At 40.5% G+C, this 22985-nt stretch overlaps 1 protein-coding gene and 1 long non-coding RNA gene across 5 annotated transcripts in view; one reads left to right on the top strand and one right to left on the bottom strand.

Moving 5' to 3' along the window:
* Nucleotides 1-22985, top strand: part of SPAG17 (sperm associated antigen 17) — a 209587-nt gene that overhangs the window by 44739 nt on the left and 141863 nt on the right. For all 4 annotated transcript variants that reach the window (XR_011536707.1, XM_008526615.2, XM_070607663.1 and 1 more), the window contains exon 4: nucleotides 16219-16350. Coding sequence is in view for 3 of the 4 variants with exons in the window: in XM_008526615.2 (XP_008524837.2) it covers nucleotides 16219-16350 (132 nt within the window). In the remaining variant the exon portion in view is untranslated. The remainder of the gene's footprint in view (nucleotides 1-16218; nucleotides 16351-22985) is intronic.
* On the bottom strand, nucleotides 904-6659 carry LOC139081584 (uncharacterized). Its single transcript, XR_011536710.1, has 3 exons — nucleotides 6583-6659; nucleotides 6177-6312; nucleotides 904-1738 (listed from the first exon to the last, which is right to left on the bottom strand). It is a non-coding gene; the product is annotated as an uncharacterized lncRNA (long non-coding RNA).

Genomic DNA, 22985 nt, shown 5'->3' on the forward strand with positions numbered 1-22985 from the left:
TAATGAAGGGGAAAGAGGAATTTTCTGCAAAGGAATCAGCCCATGCAAAATCAAGCAGACAAAAGACAGCACGGCATGACCAAGGGACTCCAAATGGCAGATATCCATGCTGTAAAGGAGGGAAAGTGGAAGGAGATGCCAGGAGAGAGCTGGACAGGTGTGTCAAGGCCAAGTCGTAAAGGGCTCATTGTGCCCTGCTAAGGAGTGTATGGTTTATCCTTCAGGTATGGGAGCCTTTGAGGAATTCTGAGCTGGAAAGTCATATGGAGAGGTGAAGTCATTAGAATCAGCGTGCAGGAAGAATTCTGTGGGCAGGTGGAGGGGTGGCACTGTTAGAAACAAACTGCTGTACAACATTTACATTGTATACATAATTTATTAGCTGTTTTATTATAAAAGCAATACATGTTGATTGTGGAAAATTTAGAAAATGTAAAAAGAGCATAGCCCATATACCAATAAGTACTTAAGGAGTATCTGTGGAATATTCCACCATTCAGAGATGTTTGCTTCTTTTTAAAAAATGGGAATTATATCATATAGATTTCTATCACATCCTTTTCACGTATTATCATGTTAGCCTTTTTCTAAATCCATATTCAGAGTCTATATAATAGAAAGCGTGTCTCTAGTCAATAATTCATTAAACCACTCCCCCTTTTGCTAAATTTAGACTGTTTACCAATAGTTATGATCTTGATTGTTTCCTTATGAAAAATTTCAAGAAGTGGAATTACTGAGTCAAAGTATATAAATCTTTTTAAAGCTCTTGACACATATTGTCAAAATGCATTGTGATAATTTGTGCCAATTTACATTCCTTCTAACAGTTCCAGTTTAACCACACCCTCTCCAACATTGCAGCTTTTATCTTAGTCAATTTGATAAACAAAAATTGTAAGGTTGAACATTCAATCATATTTTTATTGGCTATGTTTTGTGAGTATGGAATTCATTAGAGTAAAATGATTATGTAACTTCATTTTCAGATTTCTTCTGATAATGGGAGGGGACCCTCAATTGTCTAAATTCAGAATGGGGAATATTTGCTTTAAGTGATTTCAAAACAGATTGTAGGTGCCGTGAGGGATACAAAGAGGAAGAAGCCCTCATCCAGGCCCTGTATGAGCTCAAGGTGCACTGCCAGTGAAGGGCACTTGTGTAGGACTGCTAACAATGGCACGCCTGCAGGCGGGGCCTCGACGGAAACAAGAACGAGGGCCATGGCCATGGGACTCAGGGAGAAAGATCTCAGATGTGGAAGTATGTGAAGGGTTGGTGCAGGAGGCTCTTTGGTGTGAGCTCTAGCTCTTCCAATTTCTAATCTCTTCTTGTCTCCTTGTGTCAGTGGTTCTCAAAGGAGCATGCCTCAAAATCACCTGGAGAGCTTATTAAAAATGCTTATTCCAGATCCCAGCCACAGTGATGGGGGGCAGGAGCATCTTCAGGACAGTCCAGGAACACACTTTCTGAATAAGCACCTAGGTTCTTCAGAGCCCGCACCTGGAGAAATGCAGCCACACCTGTGACCACATGCTGCTCGTAGGGCCAGGGAAGGGCCCTCCTCCTCAACCATGAACTCTCCATGTGCACGCTGATCGCCCTCGCCACCCACCCAGACTGGACTGTGGCTCCAGTTCTTCTCCCTCCTCCTCACATTCTTCATTTCCTAGTGTTTATCCATCCCTTCGTCCTTTCTTTCATTTTTGTGCACTTGTGCCGGGTCCTGTTCAAGGAGCTGCAGGGACAGAGGTAAACAAGCCATCAAAGCCCCCTGCCTTCAGAATATTTACATTCTCGAATCTGTTGAGTTCCGCCAATGTAACAGTGATCTGGGAAGGGTCAGAAAACGTTCATGGTTCATGCTTTGTTCATTCCCCTGCTCTTCAAGGGAGATGGTACTGCCTGCCTGCCCGGGTCTTTGCCTATAGCCTCTTGGTCTAGACCTCGGGTAAACACACATGCCTCTTGTGCTGGGAGCAAAGGACAGTCAAACAAAGCTGGAAGGGAAGGTACAGAGTGTGAGCTCTGAAGCACACCTTCGAGGGTTCTGAGGTTTGCCACGGGTCACCGAGACATCTCACAAAGCCTGGGTTTTTCGCTACATATAAACGGTCACTGAAGATAAATAAAATGCCAAGACTCACAAGGAGACCGCTATATATCTGATCGTGTCTCTCATCTGTTTAAAACTCTGTGTCTCCTCATTACTTTCAAGATAAAACCCAATTTCCTTTAATATGTTATTCAAGCCCCTGGTGGCCTCACCCCTGGTTACCTCTCCGGTGTCAACTTTCCTCCATTCCTCCCCTTTTCCTGCCCTTCCCCACCACTCCTGCCCCCCAACCTCCTACCACGTGTTCCTAACCACTTTCTACTTTCCTGAAGATGGCACTCTCTCCGGCCTCAGTCCATCTGACTGGGATACTGCCCTTCCTCTGTCTTTCCTCTCCTCCTCCTGTTTCATACCATCTAGTCTCAATCATGGTCACTCCTACTGATCCTTCAAGATTCACTCAGGTGTGACACCTGCAGAAAACCTTTGCTGCCTCTCCCAGTTTGGATGAGGGGCCCTCCCATGGGTGACAGCACCCTGCTCATCTTCATCAATAGGCAGGGCACAGAAAACTGAAGGGCATGCTCAGTGCACATTGCATTCAGCCTCCCACCCTCGACTGAGAGCTCATTTTGGGCAGGGGCATCTGCTTTTGTCTCTGAATCTCCAGTACAGGGAATGTAGTGGGTGTTCTGTAAAAGTGTGATGAATGAATGACGAGGTGGGTTCTTCAAGTATGAGCCAAGTTAATTCACAGCTGAGAATGGCTCCATATCAAGAATTGGATGGTGAAAGGCGGACGTCACCAGGATTGCACTACAAGAGCAATCGGTCTCTAGAACAAGTCTCTGAGGAAAGGTGAACAACGTCGCCAATGCACTCTCCAGAGGGCCCCAGTTAACTTAGATTTGATCCGGGCCAATAGGGAAATCCAAGCGTAGGTGAGTCACAACAGTAGAGGCTCTTGGTAGTGGTAAAATTTGTAATCAAGCAGTGTGAAACATGGTTCACTATGGCCATCTGATTTAATTCATTCAGTAATTACTAACTAAGCATCTACTGTGTTCTAGGCTTTGAATTTAGATCAGTGGGAAAAAATAGATAAAAACTGATACCCTTATGGGGCTTACTTTTTAATTAGGAAGGGGAAAGAGTAGAAAAGATAAAGTATGTGTTATATAAGATATTAATAATTGCTATGGAGAAAAGGAGGCATAGAGTGTTGGGGGTGTGGGAAGTGGAGGGAGGGTTACTAATTTAAATATGGTGGCCACAGAAGGCAAAACTCAGAAGGTAATATTTGAATAAACCTGAAGGAGGTGATGGAGCTATGTGGATGTCTGGGGAAGAGCCTCCCAAGCAGGGGAAATAGCGTGTGCAAAAGCTCTGAGGCATATTTGGTAGACACCAAGAAGGCAGTGTGTTGGAAACAAGTGATAGAAAGTAACAAGAGATGGGTTCAGATCATGTAGGAACTGATCTGGAGCCACTGAAAGGATTTGGAGCAAAACCTCCACCAAGCAGTAGATGTGTAGTATTCAGAGTCTGATCCTAAGGAAGTGTGTAAACTGGTGGTCTGTCTCTTAACTCACTGGGATTGCAGTCCAGGACTTCACTGGAGTTCCCTGGAGAAAATATTAGTCAATGCTAGAAGTTAGAAAAGAAAAGCAGATACTACTTTGGTTAGAAGGGCAGACTCTGGTATCACAGTGCTATATTTACAGATCATTACCATAATTTAACACCAATGACCTTGGGCAAGTTACTTCATCTCTGAGCCCCATGAATATTTGTTATTAGGTTACTAGATCCTGAATGTGAGATGAACAACCATGTCAAATGCTTTCTGCTAGAAGGAAGATTAATACTCCTGTTGCCTCTGATAGGACTGGCCCAGAAACTGGGGTGGACATGAGGCTCTGGGAAGGCCATCAGTGGATGAGCTAGAAGGACTGGGGAAAGCAGATCAAGGGATCCAATCAGACTAATGACAGTCTACCACCAAAGCTCTGGCAGTCTCGAGATGGCTCTCCTTGAACTTGGTATCTTAGGGTGACCAACTGTCCTGTGTGCCAGGAACTTTCAGTCTTAGCACTGAAAGTACCAAACCCTGGGAAACTCCTAGGTTGGTCAGCCTAGTGTCAATATGTAAATGACTTTTGCCATAGTTCTTAAACTCAAGGGTATTTCAGAATCCCTTAGAAGGCTTGTTAAAATTTTATACTCCTAGGTTCTTACCTCCAGAGATTGATTTGGTAGTTCTGGGGGTAGATCCCAGGCAATCTATATCTTTAGCCAGGGTCCCAGGGATTCTGATGATGATGATCCACAGGGCACACCAGAGAAACACTTAAGGGAAACTACACGGCATCCATCTGCTCATAAAGGGCTTTCCCAGTAGCCAGTCAAGAGACTCCAACATCCTGTATGCCTCCTTTATGACTACTGAGTCAGAGAGGCTAGGAGAGGAGAGGGAAACTCAGAAAACAAGCCCTTTTTATGGGGCAGATTTGGAATAAATTGAGAGTTAGGAGGCAATAACAGCTTTGAAGAACGCTGTCCACAATCAAGCTAGAGAAACGCTACAACTTTTTGATAGTTGCGGAGGAACAGAGTATTGACGGCAGAAGAGGAGAAGGCTGACACACTGAATACATTCTTTACACAGCAGGACATGAGCAGAAATCCCACTCCAGGCTGTCCTCTGAAATGAGAAGCTTGATGACTCTATATTAAAGTAACAATAATAATGATAAAAAGATTAAGGCAACGTAGATGCACATACCTGAGAACAAGGGACTCAGGGGTGAAACTGACAATATGCAGGTTGAATATGTTCATATAAAAGGCCCGAAAAGAAACCAGGTACAAAGCAGTGGCTCTCAAACCTGGAGGACATCAGAATCACCAGAGAACTTGTTAAAGCAGACTGCTGGGCCCACCCCCAAAGTGTGGGATTCAGCAGGTCTGGGCTGGAGCCCAAGAATGTGCATGTCTAGCAAGCTTTCGGGTGACACTGATGCTGCCGGTCTTGGAATCACACCTTGATAGTCATTGGTTTAAAAAAGAACTGGTCTCTATTAATTTGAAGGCATGAATCTCATCACGTTGGTATCAGCTTCATCACCTTCCAACTTCACAAGACAAAAAAATTAAAGCTGGCTTAAGCCAAAGGGAATGTAGTGGCTTGTGTAACTAGAAGTCCAGGCAGGCCTTAGGGTCAGCTTAGTCCACGGGCTCCAGCCCCACTTGCCGCAGGCCTCTTGACTCTTCCTTCGTGGGTGTGGCGGCTTCAGCTTCCCCACGGAGGTGAGACGGCTGCAGTCATCCTTCACACCTCTTCCCAAACTTCTGTCATGACTGAGGAAACCAGATCCAGCAGCCCCAGAAAACCTCTCCTCGCATCCCACTGTCTGAACTAGATCACATGCTCATCCTGAGCTAATCCTAGACAAGAGGGGTTAGGATTATTTCTAGCAAAGGGGCCCACCCATGGAGCTGTTGTTCCCCTGAGGCACATGAGCCCAATGGGAAAGAGATGAATGACTGAAAATAAGTCAGATTCTCCTAGAAAGGAAGCGGGGATGATGGGTGGCACTCAGCAACCTCCGCTCTGGGAGGTGGAACGTGGTACCCAAACCAACTGGTGAGGGACACCTCTGGTGCTGCAGGGTTGGGGTGCAGAAAGTTTGGAGACCAGCTGTTTTCAGATATGTAGGTCAGTCGGTGATTAGCAGGGTCTCAGTCACTGGACTCAGACTGAGGCAGGATTTTAGGAGAATGATTTAGGATTTAAGGAGAAGGAGGCTAGGAAGTGGAGGTGCCTGCTAGCCTGAGTGTCTAAGTTTCTAAGCTATGTGTTCAGGCTAGGCGACAAGAGACAGATGGAGTTCTAGAGGAGGTAAATTTTTGCCTTTACCCTGTTAGGGTTCTTTTGGGCTGGGCCTGAAACCTCAATTGACACTGAACAGATTAACAGGAGAAAAGCGTACATATTTACATAAGTTTTACACAACGTAGGAGCCCTCATAAGGAAATGAAGACTCTCAAAGAAATGCGGAAACCTACAGCCCTTTCTATTAGGTTGAACACAGAAAGACAATGTGAAAAAGTGGCTCACCTGTGTGGGGAGGCTAAAGGAAGATAAGGTCTGTTCGTACAACATTCTCTCAGTCTCAACTTCTCGTCCTTAATGATGATACTGTCAATTTCCTTCGGGTTCAGGGAGGGCATCTTTCACACGAAAGTTTTTACTCCTGTTTTCATGAAGAAAAGGGAGATTAGAATGCCCCTCTTGCATCCACTGTTTTTTAAGTCCCTTTAGCTCAAGATAATCCTTACACCAAAGTGGTATATTTTGGGGTGGCATAGTCTGCCACCCATCGGAGCAACTAGGACTGAGGTTTTGACTAGATCTCCACTAGGTCTCAGGGTAAAAAGGAAGCTCAACTATTTAAAGTGGAGGCACCAGGTAAGGACAAAACTAGTAAGAGTATTTAACTATCAAGAGTACTTAAACATAAAACCTTGGGCTACAAAGCTGTACATCCTCCCAGCTGGAATAGGGATTGGGCATGGAGACTGGGGAGGGGCTCGGGCACTAGATGGGAGTCCAGCAGCTCCAGCTAAGGGGTGAAAAGGCCGATTGTGAGGCCACAGAGGATGGTAATGAGGAGCAGGACTCTGGAACCAGATAGCCTGGGTTCAAATCCTATGACTACTCCTTCGTTGCTGTGTGATTGCCAGGCCTCAGTTTCTTTGTCTATACAATGAGGTGATGAGTACCCACCTCAAAGGGAAGGGGAGAGTTAGACCAGTTACAATATCTAAAGTACTATCCTGAGATTATTTTAGAGCAGCTGTTAGAACAATCCGTGTCTGGTGTGTAGGTGTGTGCTGTGTAGCCATTCGTGTGTCCGTACTCTGAACACCTACCTCTCTTTGCAGTCTACTCCTAAAGCTTTGTAATTGTAGCAGTAAACATTTGAGAACGCTTACCTTCCAGTCAAACGAAAAATGACTCTAAAGACACCGTTCTTACATTTACTGAATGAATGAATACACTATATGTCTACATATGAGTGGATTCTGGGAGAGGATTTAGAAAGATGAATCAGATATGGGCCTGACCTTCCGAGTTACTGGAGAAGACAAACCCCACACACAAATAATTCCAATACAAGAGAGCTAAGTAAAGATCCAAAAAATTTGTAGGGTTGTTCCATTATAGCTTTTACTACAAGCTGAAAGAACCAAGAATGACTTCAGAAGAATGGGGGCATCTTGGGACTGAGGAAAAGATCTTGATCTACAAAAAAAGATCGCAATGAGGATAGAATTATGTGTTCCTAATACACACCTGAAGCTAATGCCCATCCGAACTTTCTATATCATGCTTCCATATAGTATCACATTCAGCTTCATGTGCCTTTACATATTTTGCAGGTATATGAAAAACAAGCACTCCTTAATGAAAAAGGAAAGCTTTGCTTTTTACTTCTTTGGGAGAGTAATCCCAGAAAAAACAGAGTCCTGTGCTTTTTGACATGTGCACATTGGATGTTCAAAATATACATCTCCTTTGGGACATTCATCACATTTCAAATTATACACGTCTATTAAAGCATAGATCTGTTCTACCTTCCACATATTTGTTATTGCTGCTTCTGAAACTTCCTTACAGCCCCAAAGAGGTCTTAATCCCTGTCAAATGTTATTATGTTACCGACTTTTATGTAGTCTTGAAAGGGGTTGTTTATTTAGTTTCAGTGACTCCTTGTTACTGCCAAATATTATTTCATTTCAGCACAGATGTAAGGAGTCCAATGACTGGAATTATTTTACAGCCCTGACATTGTCGAGAGATGGATACCAGTTTAATTATGGACAGCTGAAAATGATCTAGGAGTCACCTGCTACGGATATTTATCGTCATTATGAACTTCTCACCAAGCTGTGGTCTGAGCTCCTTCATGACGTTCCATTTGCGTTAGATGGACTGTATGGTCTATATGGAGCCTATATCTTCAGGCACCTTTAAATTTATGTATAGACAGCTTACTATTGCTTGATTATTTTCTTTTCCTCTGCTCAAAGTGAGAAAATATGTTTCAGTCATTGCCATCCTTTTTCTTTCCCCTTTTCCTGTCTCTCCCCATTGCCTGCTCTCACTGCTAAGTTATCCTTCCAGCTGTTTTTCCAATTATGCCTCATTGGAAATTATTCATTACTTAAAGAATGTGAATTGGATAGACCAGACATATAAGGAATCAAGTAATGCAATGACTGCAATATAATCGGCACTCAGTAAATGCAGAAGGAATGAAAGAAGGAAGAGAGTGGAGGAAACAGGAAAAGGAGGCTGTGGAATTGCAGAACATTCTTCATATAATTCCTCCATCTCACATTTTAGAAGAAATGAAGATTAGCAAACTTCCTTCTTCTCTGCTCCTCCCATTATACACTGCACCGTAACAAAATACATTTTTACACCTTCTCTTTTTATCTCTGCTTTCCCTAAATGGATCTTGATTTGTCCTTGTCAGAGTAGAGGAGGAGTTAAATGAAAGGAGAAGCCACAGTTGCCATGAGCTGATAATAAATTAAGGTGACTGTCTTGCCTGCCCAAAATGCGCTTCCTTCCATTACTTTTCTCTTTCCCCTAACCTGAGCAGTAGGGCCTTTAAGAATTCCAATTTTGTCCTGGAAGTAAGAATAATAACAGTAAGAGCTAATTTTATTGAGTGCATATATCATTCACCATGCTGAGTCTTTCTATGCTTTATTTTATTCAATTCTCAATACAGTCTTAGGCTATCAGCACTATTCGTGTTCTCTTTCTGTGGATCAATGGTTCTCAGCCAGGGACGGTTTTATCCCCCAGGGGACATTTGGCAATGTCTGGAGGTGCTTTTGGTTGTCACAGCTGGATAGAAGCCAGGGATGCGCTACACATCCTGTAATACACAGAAAAACCTCCTACAACAAAGAATTACCTGGCTCAAAATATCAGTAGTGCCACTGTTGAGAAACCCTGTTGTTGATTAAAAAGCTGGGGTTTAAAAGGGTTAAGTAACTGGCCCGAGGCTCCCCAGTGGTACTTGAGAAGGCTGGAATACAAACACAGCCTGTGTCTTTGCATTATGTTGCACATAAGTGGTTATGGCTTCAGCTGCTGGTTCACCATCCCTTGTACAAAAGGAGCTAAAATTCCCAGCAGGAGTCTTTTCAAGTGAGGGAATCTCCATGTAAGTGGGCCTTTTCAGTCATTTGCAAATCACCTGCTCTTCCATCTTTTCATCAAATGTGCAGAGTCAGGCCCACCTAAAGCAGCCCTTCATTCGAAATATTGAAAATTTTGTAAAATATGCACACGTGCATGTGACCACACACACACACGCAAACACACACACACACACTGGGGTAATAGTTCCTCTGACTTTTTAACGCTATAAGCAGATATGACATATATAAGATAAAAGCAGAATGAATAAGCGAATAATGATGCTACCTAAGCAACAAACTTTGGAGATGGCACATATAGTTATACAGTTTTTTTGATAAATAAATTATACATATTTAATTTGACATGTATTTAATGGTAAACATTAAACCTTGCATTCTACCAGATAATTAGGTAGAAATGGTAACTACTCAGCTGTGTTACGTTTAATGTGCCAATCAAAAATTTTAGTATTCTACTTCTCTTTTTATTAATTCTTCAATATCCACAATCTCAATTTTGACAGAGCTTTTAGATACTGCATATCTTTTAATACTCTTAATCATCCCCAAAGGCAGCTGCACACATAAACACACTTACTCTTGTGCACACATGCACACACACACGCACATACACATGCACATGTACACACAGACATGTATATGCACACAGTCACACACACGTGCACACACTGAGACAAGTCTCAGGCCCCTTCCCCCTAGCAAATTGCCCTTTGCCTCTATTCCTCTTTCACGATGCAGAGCTGCTGTCTCACCCTTTTTCTGCCCCACCCAGCCACCCACTCATTCACCCTCTCTGATGCTTCTCCTCTGACCCTGATCCAGGGGCATTTCCATTCCCCCTTCAGATCCGTTCCCCTGAATGACCTAGTTCGGGAGTACAACGGTAACTCCAGGCAGTGGCCCCCGAGTGTGGGCACATGGGGAACTAGTCAGGGCCACGGTGCTGCTGTCAGACTCCAGGCCTCTGAGCACCAGAACGGCTGAAACTGTATTTACCTTCAGAGTCAGCCTTAGGCACTGTGAGTTTTCAGGTTGGAGACAACAGCTACCTCCCACCCTAAATTCTAAACCGCCACACCTATTACTTATTGCTTGAAATTATTTCATCAGTTGCTAATCCCTTTTATACTATAACTAAGGGATAAAATCTTAAAATACAGCTGACACCCTGGTATAAATAAACTTCATTCAAAGTGAGTTACCAAGTTAAATCTTTTCTATTTTAGTGGCAGAAGGGCTTTAGAAAGCAAAAAGGCACTGGGTACCCAGGAGGAGGAGGCGTGCAGCAGAGGAGAAGGGGGGACACAAAAAAGCCAGAAGCAAACTTTTGCTCGAGAAACAAAAGTATCTTTCCTGTTTTTGCCCCAGACCAGCCCTGTATATCTTCACCCATGCCAGGGCAAATGTCTTGAGTGGCCAGAAACAAATATCTCAGCGTGGAAGCCATAGATTTTCATTACCTTTTATCTTGAGCACAGTGTAAACTTGAGTACCCTATTATTATTTAATCAATGTGTGTAAGCATTTCCTACGTTGATAAAATTTGCCAAAGATGGTGCCAAATAGGATATCTTTCCTTTTGGTTTTGGAGTAAAATCAAAGGGACAAAGTGATGGGATGAATAAGTCAACATTATTTTAAATGAGATTCTATGTTCACTTTTCACTGTAGCCACTGGCTACATGTGGCTATTTCAACTTTAATTATAATCAAATTAAAATTCATTTTAATCAATTAAAAAATAAATTAAAAATTCAATTCCTCAGTCACACTAGCAATATTCAAGTACTCGATCAGCACGTATGGCTGGTGCCTACTATATTGCACAGTGCAGATAAAGAACATTTCTGTCATCACAGAAAGGTCTATCAGCGTTGTTGTAGACAAAGACAGAAAAGTTGGAGAATACCCAGGGTTAGTGTGGCGGGTGGGGAAACAGACCCTGTCAATAGTGGTAGTGGAAACAAAAAATGCCACTAACTTTTCAAATATCAATTTGGAAGTATCCATAAATATTTAAAATACACAGGCACTTAAGAGAATTAAAAAACTGAAATTGCGTAAATGTCCATCAGTAGGAAACTGGTTAAATAAATGACCAAACACCCATGCACTAGAAGGCTATGCAAATAATTTAAAAATACACAAGCAATACATATCATCAAAGAAAGTTGTGCTAGATGACTTTGGATGTAAAAACACAAAGCACTTGACAATATGAAAGCATAATCCTATTTGTATTAAAATATAAAAGGATATACATATTTATGTTTGTATATGTATAGGAAATTATGTAAGGATACACAAGAATTCGTTAACAGTGGTTACCTTTGGAAAGAGGGAATGGTGGAGGGGACTGGGGAAGCATTTTCTTTTCGTTGCACATCCTTGTGGTAGTATTTGGATTTTTTACCAAGATGAAGAACTATTGCACTTAATCAGTCATATATTAAGGAAATGAGCTACTCAGCAGAATGTCATGCCAAATAAATGAATACGTACATACATACATATGTACGAGTTACATCTTCTGTGTGTCGAAAACCTGTTTGCTCAGCCATGTGCCAGTCTGGACTGAGTCAAGTTTATGGATTCTGCTCCTGTTCTCTGAGGTCTTTACATAGCCAAACCAACCCTAAGTCATTGACCCAAGGATGAGGGTTAAATATGCAGTCACATCCTGTGCGTTATTACAGCCACTGTAACAAACACCATGGACCCCCAAGGAGGGTCCTGAAACCAAAAGATTTTTTTTTTTAGAACTTGTAGCTATTGGAGTTCCTGGAGGGAAAGTCTTTCCTCAGCCCATCCCTCTCCCATCACCCCTCCCTCCTCTGCCCTACACAAGCACACCTTTTCCCCTCCTCCCCCACCTTCTTTCCCTGGCCTGTTCCAGGCAAGAGAAATGCAGATCCAAAATCTCTACCTTTCCTCAGAACTCACCTGGATTGAACATGCAGCAAGTTAAGCAATGATTCAAGCTCCTCCATATGCCTCCTTGTGAGCACAGCAGAGAAACCAGGCAGCAGACCTTATGGAAGTTCTATCTGTCTATGTATCTATCTATGTATCTACCTATCAATTTATCTATCTATCTATCTATCTATCATGTGTGCATACACACATATGCATGTATGCGTATCTGTTTATATGTGTGTATGTATACACACACTAGCACACATGCATACATTTGGTTTCCATGGGAATCTGTGGAGCAATTCTAAGTGTTTGTTCAGGCAGATGCTGTGCTTAATACTTATGTGGGGAGGAACCACACAGAGGAGGGGTGGAAGAAGGGAAGGGAGGGCACTGGTGTCTGTGGGTGGGCCTGATCTCCAGGCAAGGAAAGAATTTGGCTCATTGGTTATATTTTTGTTGGATTAGATCATTAGACGGTAAACATGGCATAAGTCTTTGAGCTAGGTCAGTGATAAAGAGGGAATTGTTTTTATTTCTTTGTGTGCTCAGAATCACAAACTTCCTAAAAGAGAAAGGTATCCACCTTCAAAATAAGATCTTCACACTTCTACAGACTTGCCTTCCTGCTCAGCCGCACCCTTTGAAGCTAAACCCCCTCCTACACCAGACTTTCCCAGAACCGAACACCTCTGATAGCTCAGCCCGGACCTCCCCTTGGCCCTGGCAGGCCCCACAGTCTGGCCTGAGTAGGTCCAGGGGGTGCATACAGGCCTCACCTGGCAACACTTTTTCTCCATTTTAATGAGTCTCGTTTGCCCATAAGACTCATTTTTAAAAGTTCTGACTTATGCCAGTCTCATTTATTTGGCAATTTGGCTTGATGAATACCCAGATTTTAACCCACTTAGGACTGTTTTTCTGCCTCGTTCTGGAGTTAGGTTTTTGACTAATTACCCCCTAACCCGAATCAGCTCACCGCCTCCACTTTCTCTTATATCCCTCATCCTCCCCATACCGCCAGTCCTTCTCAGCTTGCCTCCCAGCATACCCAGACACAGACACAGATACACACACACATGCACAGACATGCACACAGACACACATACATGCGGGCACGTTGACTAGATACTGGACAAGTAACCCTTACACTGCCGGAAGGTTGAAGGTTTGATGATTATTTCAATTACTACAAGTAAGGCAAGAGATGGGAAAGACTTTCTGCAATGTTATGTGAAAAGTTGCATTTCCTCTTAAATTCTGTTTCTTCTTCCATCTTTTTTCTTCCCTCAAAGACTTATCCTTCAAAGAAAGGTCCTCCAAGGATTTGTTTTACATCTGAGACGAAATGGCTGACTCCTGATTGGGTGAAATTGTGAATTACGGAGTGTGAGAAAAAAACAATTTCAGTAGAAATTAATTTGTAAACATCGTTCTTTTTCTGCCTCTCCTGGGGATGACCCACATACCACAAAAATTTTCAGTCTCAGATTTTGAGTTCAGCAGGACTTTCACTTTCATTAGTTATCCCAAGGATCCTCACTATCATTCCCTTTGGAGGAAGTAGAAAGAAAGCGGCTTGTGTGGGAGTCAAGTCTCCTCAGAGGAACCCTGGGAAAGGACGAGCAGGCCTGGATTCGGCCATTGCTTGTGGTGCCACGTGCACTGCCTTCTTCAGGAATATTGGTGGGCATCGTGAGTCTGGGTTGTTCTGGGAGGAAGGAGTGTCCCCTGGGCCCTGCTCAATGCTGCCCTGTCCTGCCACGGCTCTTCCCTGCTCTGTGTCCACGTGTCACAAGAACACGGGTGCCCAGGAATGCCGGTGACACTCCTCACCACTGATCTCCCCATTTCACAGTGGTATCGTTATTTCGATGCTGTGCTAGGTATTTGTTTTAAACCCAGCTCTCTACAGACCATTTTAGATGGACCAGAAATAAATTTTATGGCCTGCGAAATACCTTTCTCTCGGGATGTTTTGTTGTGCTTTGAGTACATTTTAACACAGTGAGGTCACATTCACAGACTCATAGAGACATGGGATAGAAAGCAACTCCAGAGACATCCCATCCATCACCATGACGCCAGGCAGGCTTCTCCCAGCCACCCCAGACATAGGTAAATATCCTGTTTTCACAGGTCATCAGGAAAAGAGACTCCACACCACTCTTGAGTAGCCTGTTCCAGAGCTGACTCCCCTTCAACACTGTCATTATATTTGTATCAGAGAGAAACGCGCCATCCTAGACTGCTGTAAGCTTCAAACCCAAACTTGTATATTTTGAACTACATGTCACAGAGCAGCTCAATTGTCAGCACACTATTGAGCTCGTATTGAAAAATGCCATTTCAAACCAAATATGTCTACCCTCGGGGTTGGACACAATCGGACAGCTTTTATTTTATAGTAAACATGTGACTGTCCACCCTTAGGATTCCCTCCCCTCTTGAATCTGGTCACAATGAAATGTTGAGGTTCTGCAGATGTACCCTTATGTGTTCCTGCTCCCAGACATCGCAGCTGTCACGCCCCTCTCCCTAAATCCTGTTAGCAGGAGCAGAACCACCGTAGAAAGCAAAGAGCTCTGTTTCATGGAGGGTGTTCACTTAGAGACACACAAAGCTTTCTGACACTAAGTTTTTTCCTTTGGTTTTTAGAAACAGCCGCTTTAAAGGAGTTCTTTTCCTGGCTTTTCCCTTCTGCGAGGCAATGCAGGAAACCCCGATGCGGTTTCTAAGAGGTCCAGTTACGTTTTGGCATATGATGATCCACAGGGCCTTCTGCAGTTAGAAGGAAAATAGCCGTCTCCCTTTCTTTCAGCTATTTCCCTTGGCAAAGTGGAAAGTCATAAGGAACTGGATCGGTCAGGAAAGCCCTGACCAAGAGCTGGTATGAACCTCAGACAAGACGGAGCTCGATGAGATGCAGTGTGCGCCGTCATTGTCTGAGACGGAGGGTCTGAAATTGACACCATATGCGCCCAGAGGAGTAATTGCTCCAAGGGGGAAGAAAAGCAACATGTCAGAGCATTTTAGTAACACCTAATCCATCCCAAGGTTATAAATAAATCTGATGCTTGCTTAAAAACAAAAGACGAAAAATACTTTGACTAGATTACTTTGTGACAGTGCTTCCGGCAGAGGTGAACTTTATCAGGGAGACAACTTGAATAAAGAGAAACACGTAACAACTTTTTATGGCATATTTTACGTGATTTTATTTTTTTTGCAGTAAATAAAGTGGTTATAGGGCTCCAAGGAAAAGGGCCCAGATGTTAGAGAGTTGTGTGAAATTTAGGGGAAACAAGCTGTAAAAAGCACAGTCATAAAACAGGCTGTCAGTGCCACACATCTGGACAATACAGCTGTATGTTCCTAGTGGCTGTCGTCACCCAAAGAAAACTCAATAACCTTATTTCACCCCAATTAGGCTGCATACCAACAGGATCAACATTAAATTGCAAGGGGAGGGGAGCAACATTCGTATGGCGCCTCTGTGTCAAGCAGCTTTTATCTTTCATTTGAATTTGGTCACCAAGAAATAAAAGACTGCTAACATAGCCATTTCCATTATTATAAAACCCTATTTAATTTATAACATCCTCATAAGTCAAATTTTGACAGTTTAGACTATTGGCTGTGCCAAACAATAGACTTTCTGTAGCGTGAAACTGACCTATCCGCCATCCTAAATGGAGCCCTGCCTGTCTCTCCTCTACCCTTTTTTGGGAGTCTGAGTCTAGCATTATTGTGGGAAGCACTCCGCCTTATTGGAAAAAGAAGTGCATTTTCAGACAACCCAGTTTTTGTAAAGTGGAGGATAAATGTCCCTCTCCATGGCCTTGGGGCATTTTTCTCTAATTTTTTTGGCCAGCAATGAGCCACTTTTGCAGTAAGACAAATATTACAAAACTGAAACACCATTTCATCTTTTCATCACTGACAGACCGTGCCAAAGGTTATAAAATGCCACTTTTCCTAATAATTGTGTTTCTTCATAGGTGTTAATAGCAGCAAAGGCAATTATGGACAGTGGAGAGAAATTAACCTTACCGCTGATAGGGAAACTCTTGAAATATCAGCTTCTCCAGATTAAATATAAGGACCAACAGCGACGGGAAAGCGAAAAGAAGGTACCGTACGATGGTGGGTTTTCTAAAGAGGGCAGGCAGCAAATGAGACGGAGCCAGGCTTCTCCACGGGCACTTCCTCTCTTCATAAGCCTGCCATTAAGCGTTACCTAGCACATGGAGCTGTCGCCTCAACTTCTGAGGGAAAAGGCTATCCAAAGACCTATTGGAGGAATTATATTTTCTCAAAGACCCATTAAAAATAAGTTCCCTTATGCAGAAATATGACAATACTCCGGGCGTGCGCCTGAGGTTGTTTTATAGTCATCTATTTGTATTCTAGTAACAAAGAAAGGAACCACGGAAGGACAGAGAGTCAGGAGAAGTAAATATAAAAAGGCAAAAAAAGCCTGCAAAGTCAGGGTCTAACTATTTAAAAGATTTTATATGATATTCGATAGGAGTGCCTATTAAAATAATAGGCTACATCTGCACCTTTATAATGATCTGAATATTTCAGCAGCAATCCATCACTTCTACTCCCATATTATATGTCTGATTGTTTCTTCACATGTAGATTTTTCATTTAATTTGCCTATGGAAATCAATTTGTATTTTCCAAAGAATCATATTTTCATCTGAGAAGATATTTTAAATACTTTTAACAAAATGATGCCAGGTTCAAATCTATTTGCTATTTTCATTACTCAAAATAAGAGATGTTTTTCTTATTCTCCAAATCATGCTGAATTATTTTTGGAAAGCCAAATGCTTCTGTATGTACACGTGTAATATATGTGTGTGCACGTGTATATATAAAATGGATTGACATGTAATTGATTTCTTTATGCTCCTAAGTGGGAGAGGCAAAATCAATTCATGGAAGAAGAAAGAAAAAAAGTGAACATTTCCCAATAATACCTTCTTTGCCTTTGCAAGACCCCCAAATCTGGCTTCCTATTTGAATTGGACTCTTGACAGGATAATTGTAGAAAAAAAAAATAATGCCACCTTATATTTGTAACATTGGGCTTTATGTTTTTCAAAAAGATTCCCCATATAGTGTCTTATTAGGGTGGCACATATTGTCCCTAGTAAAATTCTGCTCTTATGAACACAGTGGAGGGTATAGTTTTCCATCTATTAAATCTCTTTCCATCATGTACAGGAGATTTGTACCTTAAGAAACACTCAGAGAAGTTAAGACTTGGCAGAAGGAAAATTGGAAAATTTGAAACCAGTATAGAAACATGTTTTCTTGCCTGTTTAAATTCCAATGTCATATGGGAATCTGAATTATAAAAAGTAGACTGCGAGTCCTGTGACAATTCCTGCTGCTTTGTGCTTCCCCATAGCACCTACAGATATATCTAATGTGCTAAAGAATATAAATTTACTTGTTTGCCACTTATTTTAAGTCAGTAAATATTTGTAATAGTGGTAGTTTTTAGATTCAGTGAACAAATTTTAAGTAACAATAAATGGAATATCCTGGAAGCTCAGGAAAAGTTTTTAAAGCTAGCAACGATATAAAAATATTTCTGTACTGTTATTTTGCTAAGCGTTTCTTTGAAATGTGAACTATAATAATAAGTTATGAGATTCTAAAGATACAGAAATAATCTTTAATTTATTTCTTGAAAATTCAAGAGTCCTAAAGAATTGGGGCTTGAATTTTATACATATGTTTTTATATATAAATATATAAAATATATATTTATATTATATATAATAAATTTATATATAATAAATTTTATATATATATAAAAGTAATAGATGTGTAAGAGAACTCTTTGAGCAATTAAGAGCCAACAATTACATAATTTAATCTGATGTCTTCATTAGATTGGGTTCCCAAAACACCAGCCCCAAATCTCTGAGTTGCAACCATGAGTAAGTGCTAAATAAATTGATGAAAACTGATTGGAAAGGAGTGTGTTCCAGAAAATGCTCTTGGTAAAGGCAAGATTAAGAGAGTTGTTAGAAGGATGATATAATCTATGTTCATTCGGCAATACTGCCCAGCGGGTCAGTTGGAACAATTGAGGTTAATGCGTGTCAGCCAGGGAGTTTGGCAGAAAGCAAAGTAAGTATAAAGTGTGTAAAACTGACACCAGGCTGTGGGTTAGAAAAAGAAAAAAGAAGAGGACTTTACCCAATTGCTTCCTCTTTCCTGAACTCAGAGTGAGATTCTGAGATTCTTACAAGGGGAGTGACTGTCTCTTTGGTTTTCTAACATCAACATGAAATCTATGTAGATGTTTTCTTTCAAATGTTAATTATATTGCTTACATCTATACCACTCAAAGAGTGTTTTGTACTTCTGTGTTGAATTTTCAGAAGTTGTATTTTTAACAATGGATTCTTAAAAAATATCCATAACAGTAATTATTGAAAATATTAGGGAGAAGCTGTGGACAAAAATAACTAATATAATTAGGTCCTTGTCCTTTTTCCCCATTTGTTTAAATGTAATATATCACTATATATTGATCCTGTTTTAATTAATCAAAACTATTCTTAAAGATAAGTGGTAAATAATCTAGTTTCAATTGCCAAATATGGTAAAAATATAATTATTTCCATTAATTTTAATAATTTATAACACTTTAGTCTGGGCTACGCTTAACACTGCATTTGCATTGTCCATGAAGAAAATAATACAAGGAAAGATATTTCTTAGAAGAACAGTTTTGAAGCCTTTAGCACATGAATTTCTGGCATGCAAATGCCTGCCTCTAATTGTAAATAAATTGTGTATATTTGAAAACGTTTATCCATTTGGAAACACTTTGTTGATTAGTTCCAAATATACATATCATGAAGAAAATGCTCTGTATTTCTACACATATATTTTAGCATTTCAGAACTTCTGAACATGACTCTCTCATACAATTAATCCCAAATTAGATTTTATTATATTTTAAAATCTGAGTAAGAGAGTGTTCTGTTTAGAAATGTTTTCTTTGCATACATCATCAGCTCAACATTTATTCCACGTTTTTACTTCTATCATTATCAATCTATTGTTAATTCATTAACTTAACAAACGTTAACTGAAGCAAACATTTAGAGAGACAATGTACCAAACACATATATTTTCATAACGTTCATTATAATTTTTAAAATAAGTTGCTTCGTTTCTATTCTGATCCGTGTTTTAATTTAGTCTTTATCTGAATATTATAGTATCACTCAAATTTTACTTATTTTAAACTCCAACTTTCATGTTATATATTAATTATAAACATTTATTTAAAACTAAAACTTAATCAGGAATCAAAATATTTAAAATATATTGATAATTCAACTAAAAGAAAATATTTAATCATCAAAAATAATAGATGAAAAATGGCTACAACACAAAAAAAATTAGCATTGAAATAATCAGCCAAACTAAGTCTAGTCTTTTGTGCCTCTGAGTTGAGTCCAGAACATTTGTATAGGTTTTAGGAAAAGATTCAGATATATTCCTTCTATGCTTTTAATTTGCGAATTCAAATACCCAGTCTATATTTTCTTGGATATTTTTAGCATACCTTTTATATAAAAGCAGAACAATTCTTTCTCTTTCTGGCTTATATACGTCATACATGTTGCCTTATTTTCTGATGTACTAGAATTGAAGAGAAGGAAGATATGCAGTAATGAACTAAGGAGAGATGATAACGTTCTTAAAACAACTCCAAATTAAAAGCGCCTAAATGTGATAAGACATCATAGTGAAGCCGTAAACAACCTAGAGCCTGCTCCAAAGAGGGACGGAGGGAAATCAGAGTGGCTTTCACAAACTTTTTCCAATTTACTCCAGTGGAAACCCTGAAACACTGGAAACCAGCCAATGTAATGCCATTTTTTGCGTGTGTTTTGTTTTAAAAGAAAGGCTATAGGGACACACCAGGAAATTACAGGCTGGTTAGTTTTGATTCAGTTGTGGTTAAAATCTTCAGAAACCATTTTAAGAAATCAAACAGAGGAAGAGCAGGAACTCAATTTAGAGGGACCCATGTGGTTTCAGGAAAGAAATAACTTGCCTCACTAACTGGATGGAATTCTTTGAGGTTGGATTATCAAAATGAGAATATTACCAATGACACTGTTGGATCTAAGGAGCTACAAAATCCAACAATTCAGGGTAAATAATAAATGACTCCCTGGCTGGCTTATCTATAAAGTAGAATAGTGCTTTCCTAATTGGGATGCTTTTAATTAATGGAAACTTTTTACAGACTTCAGGAAAAATGAAAAGAAACACACATATTTAAAATGGAGTAGTATTTTTAAATAGAAACAACTACAGTTGCAGCAGCTAATAATAATAATTAGCTACCATTATTGACTGGCACTATACTAACCTCTTTACACATGTTATATCATTTAATCTTTTAAATGACTTTATGAGGAGCAGAGTATTATTCCCAAATTGCAGATGGGGAAACTGAGGGTATGAAAAGTTAAGTAACTTGCCCAAGGCCAAGTAAGTACTCAGTGTTAGAGCTGGGATTCAAATCCAAAGCTGTCAGACTCTAAAGACCATGTTCTTAACCACTGTACAGAGCCCTCCCACATGTGTCTCCATAATTTTACACAGTGGTCCTCTTGGGTCACAATCAGTAGAGTGCCTGCTCAGGGATGTTTCCCTGTAGGAGCGATGGCTTTGCTCAGAGACCTACCAATAGCCCTCTGGTCCCACTAATTCCATTGCATACAATATCCCGTGGTTAAATGTGGCAACAGGTCAAGGAAAGGATCAAAGCTCACCAAAAACAAAGGCCACTCAACTAACCAACCACCAAGTCCCAGGGGAATCCTGACTTCATTTCCAGTCCTGCTCCCCTCCACACAAATGACCTGATCTCCGGGGGGATCTCCTAGAACTAGACTTCTTAAGATTATTTCAAGCATCTTCACCCCTTCTCTCTGCCCTTCTGGATGGTGAGGTAGGATAACATTGGCTAATTGAGTGCTTAAGTCTCTGAATCACATAGGCTACTGCAGGAGACAGACATCAGATAGACATCAGATCCACCTGCCTCCCTGCCACACACAGACATGGCCATGCTCTGATTCTGTGAATTAGGAATTGCACCCCGAAGATGGCAGTGTGTCAGCCCAGGGTGTTCTGCAGCATTCTGACGAGTGCATCATTTGGTCAAGCAAACCCAATGCATTCCTAGGCTTCCACAACCAGCAGCTCTCTAGAGAAGTAAGCTCCTACCTCAACCCCAGGCAGTACATTTTCCATTTGATGGGAGAGCAGTGAGGAGAGCAGGGGGAAAAGAATAAATATAAAATGTAGGAAAGGAAAAACAAACCATTCATAGTGCCTTAATCCTATTTCAATTAATGTTAACATTTTGGTACATTTCCTTTCTGTTTCATTCTGTAGATTTATTTCTTTACATAGCTATAAGCATGGTAAAAAAATTTTAATCCAGCTTTTTTTCAATTAAAATATATTGTAATTTTTACTCATTACCACAGCATCCACATCTGTCATTGTTATTAGTTACGTGATATTCTATTGACAACGATACTTTTATTAACCATTCCTCTATTGTTGAACATTTAGTTCATAATAAACAATGTTATGATGAACACTTTTATTTTGGAATTTCCTTGGCATAGGTTTATAGAAATAGAAATGGATTAATTGGGCCCCAAAATGTTCCCATAATCTTGTATTTCCAAAGTGAAAAAAAAAAGACACCACCCCCGCCTCCCAGCCAAATGAACGTAGAAATCACTGTGCGTTATATACAACTGTTGGAGATTTAACAGCATGTTAACTTATTAAAGATGGAAGAGTCTCATAAAAAGGAATCTAATATTGTTTAATCTACTGTCTCTCAATTTGACATGAAACATTTCTCTCAGCCCATCTATTGTCCTCTTATCATCTGTAACCAGTAGAGTAGATTGTTTATGAGATCGAGTGATATCTTGAAAGAGCTAGTCAAGCACTCAGAAGACAGACATAGTTTCTCATAAACCACATAATAGTGGAGTGATTTAGTCACTGAACCTCCATGAGCATGTTTTCTTATCTATATCCTTATTAATATTATTATGGGAATCTTATGATAGATCATACATGAAACACAAAGTTATACACACATATGTAGATGTGTTATTAACCATAAGGATAAGATGAAGTATAGCTATTTACCATCAGTTCCACTGACTTTTACCATTTACTTCCCTTTCATTGCAAGGAATAATGGAATAAATACCTGTCCAGGTATTTCAAAGTATTTGAATTTTGACATCAAGAAGTCACTTAGGGGCCACCCCCACAGCCTAGTGGTTAAGTTCAGCATGCTCCACTTTGGTGTCCTGGGTTCAGTTGCTGGGTGCAGACCTATGCTATTTGTTGGTGGCCATGTTGTGGCAGTGACCCACAGTAGAGAAAGATTGGCACAGATGTTAGCTTGGGGCAAATCTTCCTCAAGCAAGAAGAGGAAGATTGGCAACAGATGTTAGCTCAGGGTGAATCTTCCTCAGGAAAAAAAAAAAGAAGCCATTTAGTCATAGAATATAGTGTAAAATATTTTCAAGTATCAAATAACTAGGTTGCCTGTTACAGAGAGGAGAATTTTGTGTTTTTCCCTTTAGAAAGTGAAAGTAACAAGATTAAGAATTCTAGATAGGTGTCACCTGATATTCAACTGAGTATGTGAAATGTTAATACTGTTTTT

Source organism: Equus przewalskii, unplaced genomic scaffold, assembly GCF_037783145.1.
Source record: "Equus przewalskii isolate Varuska unplaced genomic scaffold, EquPr2 ChrUn-13, whole genome shotgun sequence".
Lineage (NCBI taxonomy): Eukaryota > Metazoa > Chordata > Mammalia > Perissodactyla > Equidae > Equus > Equus przewalskii.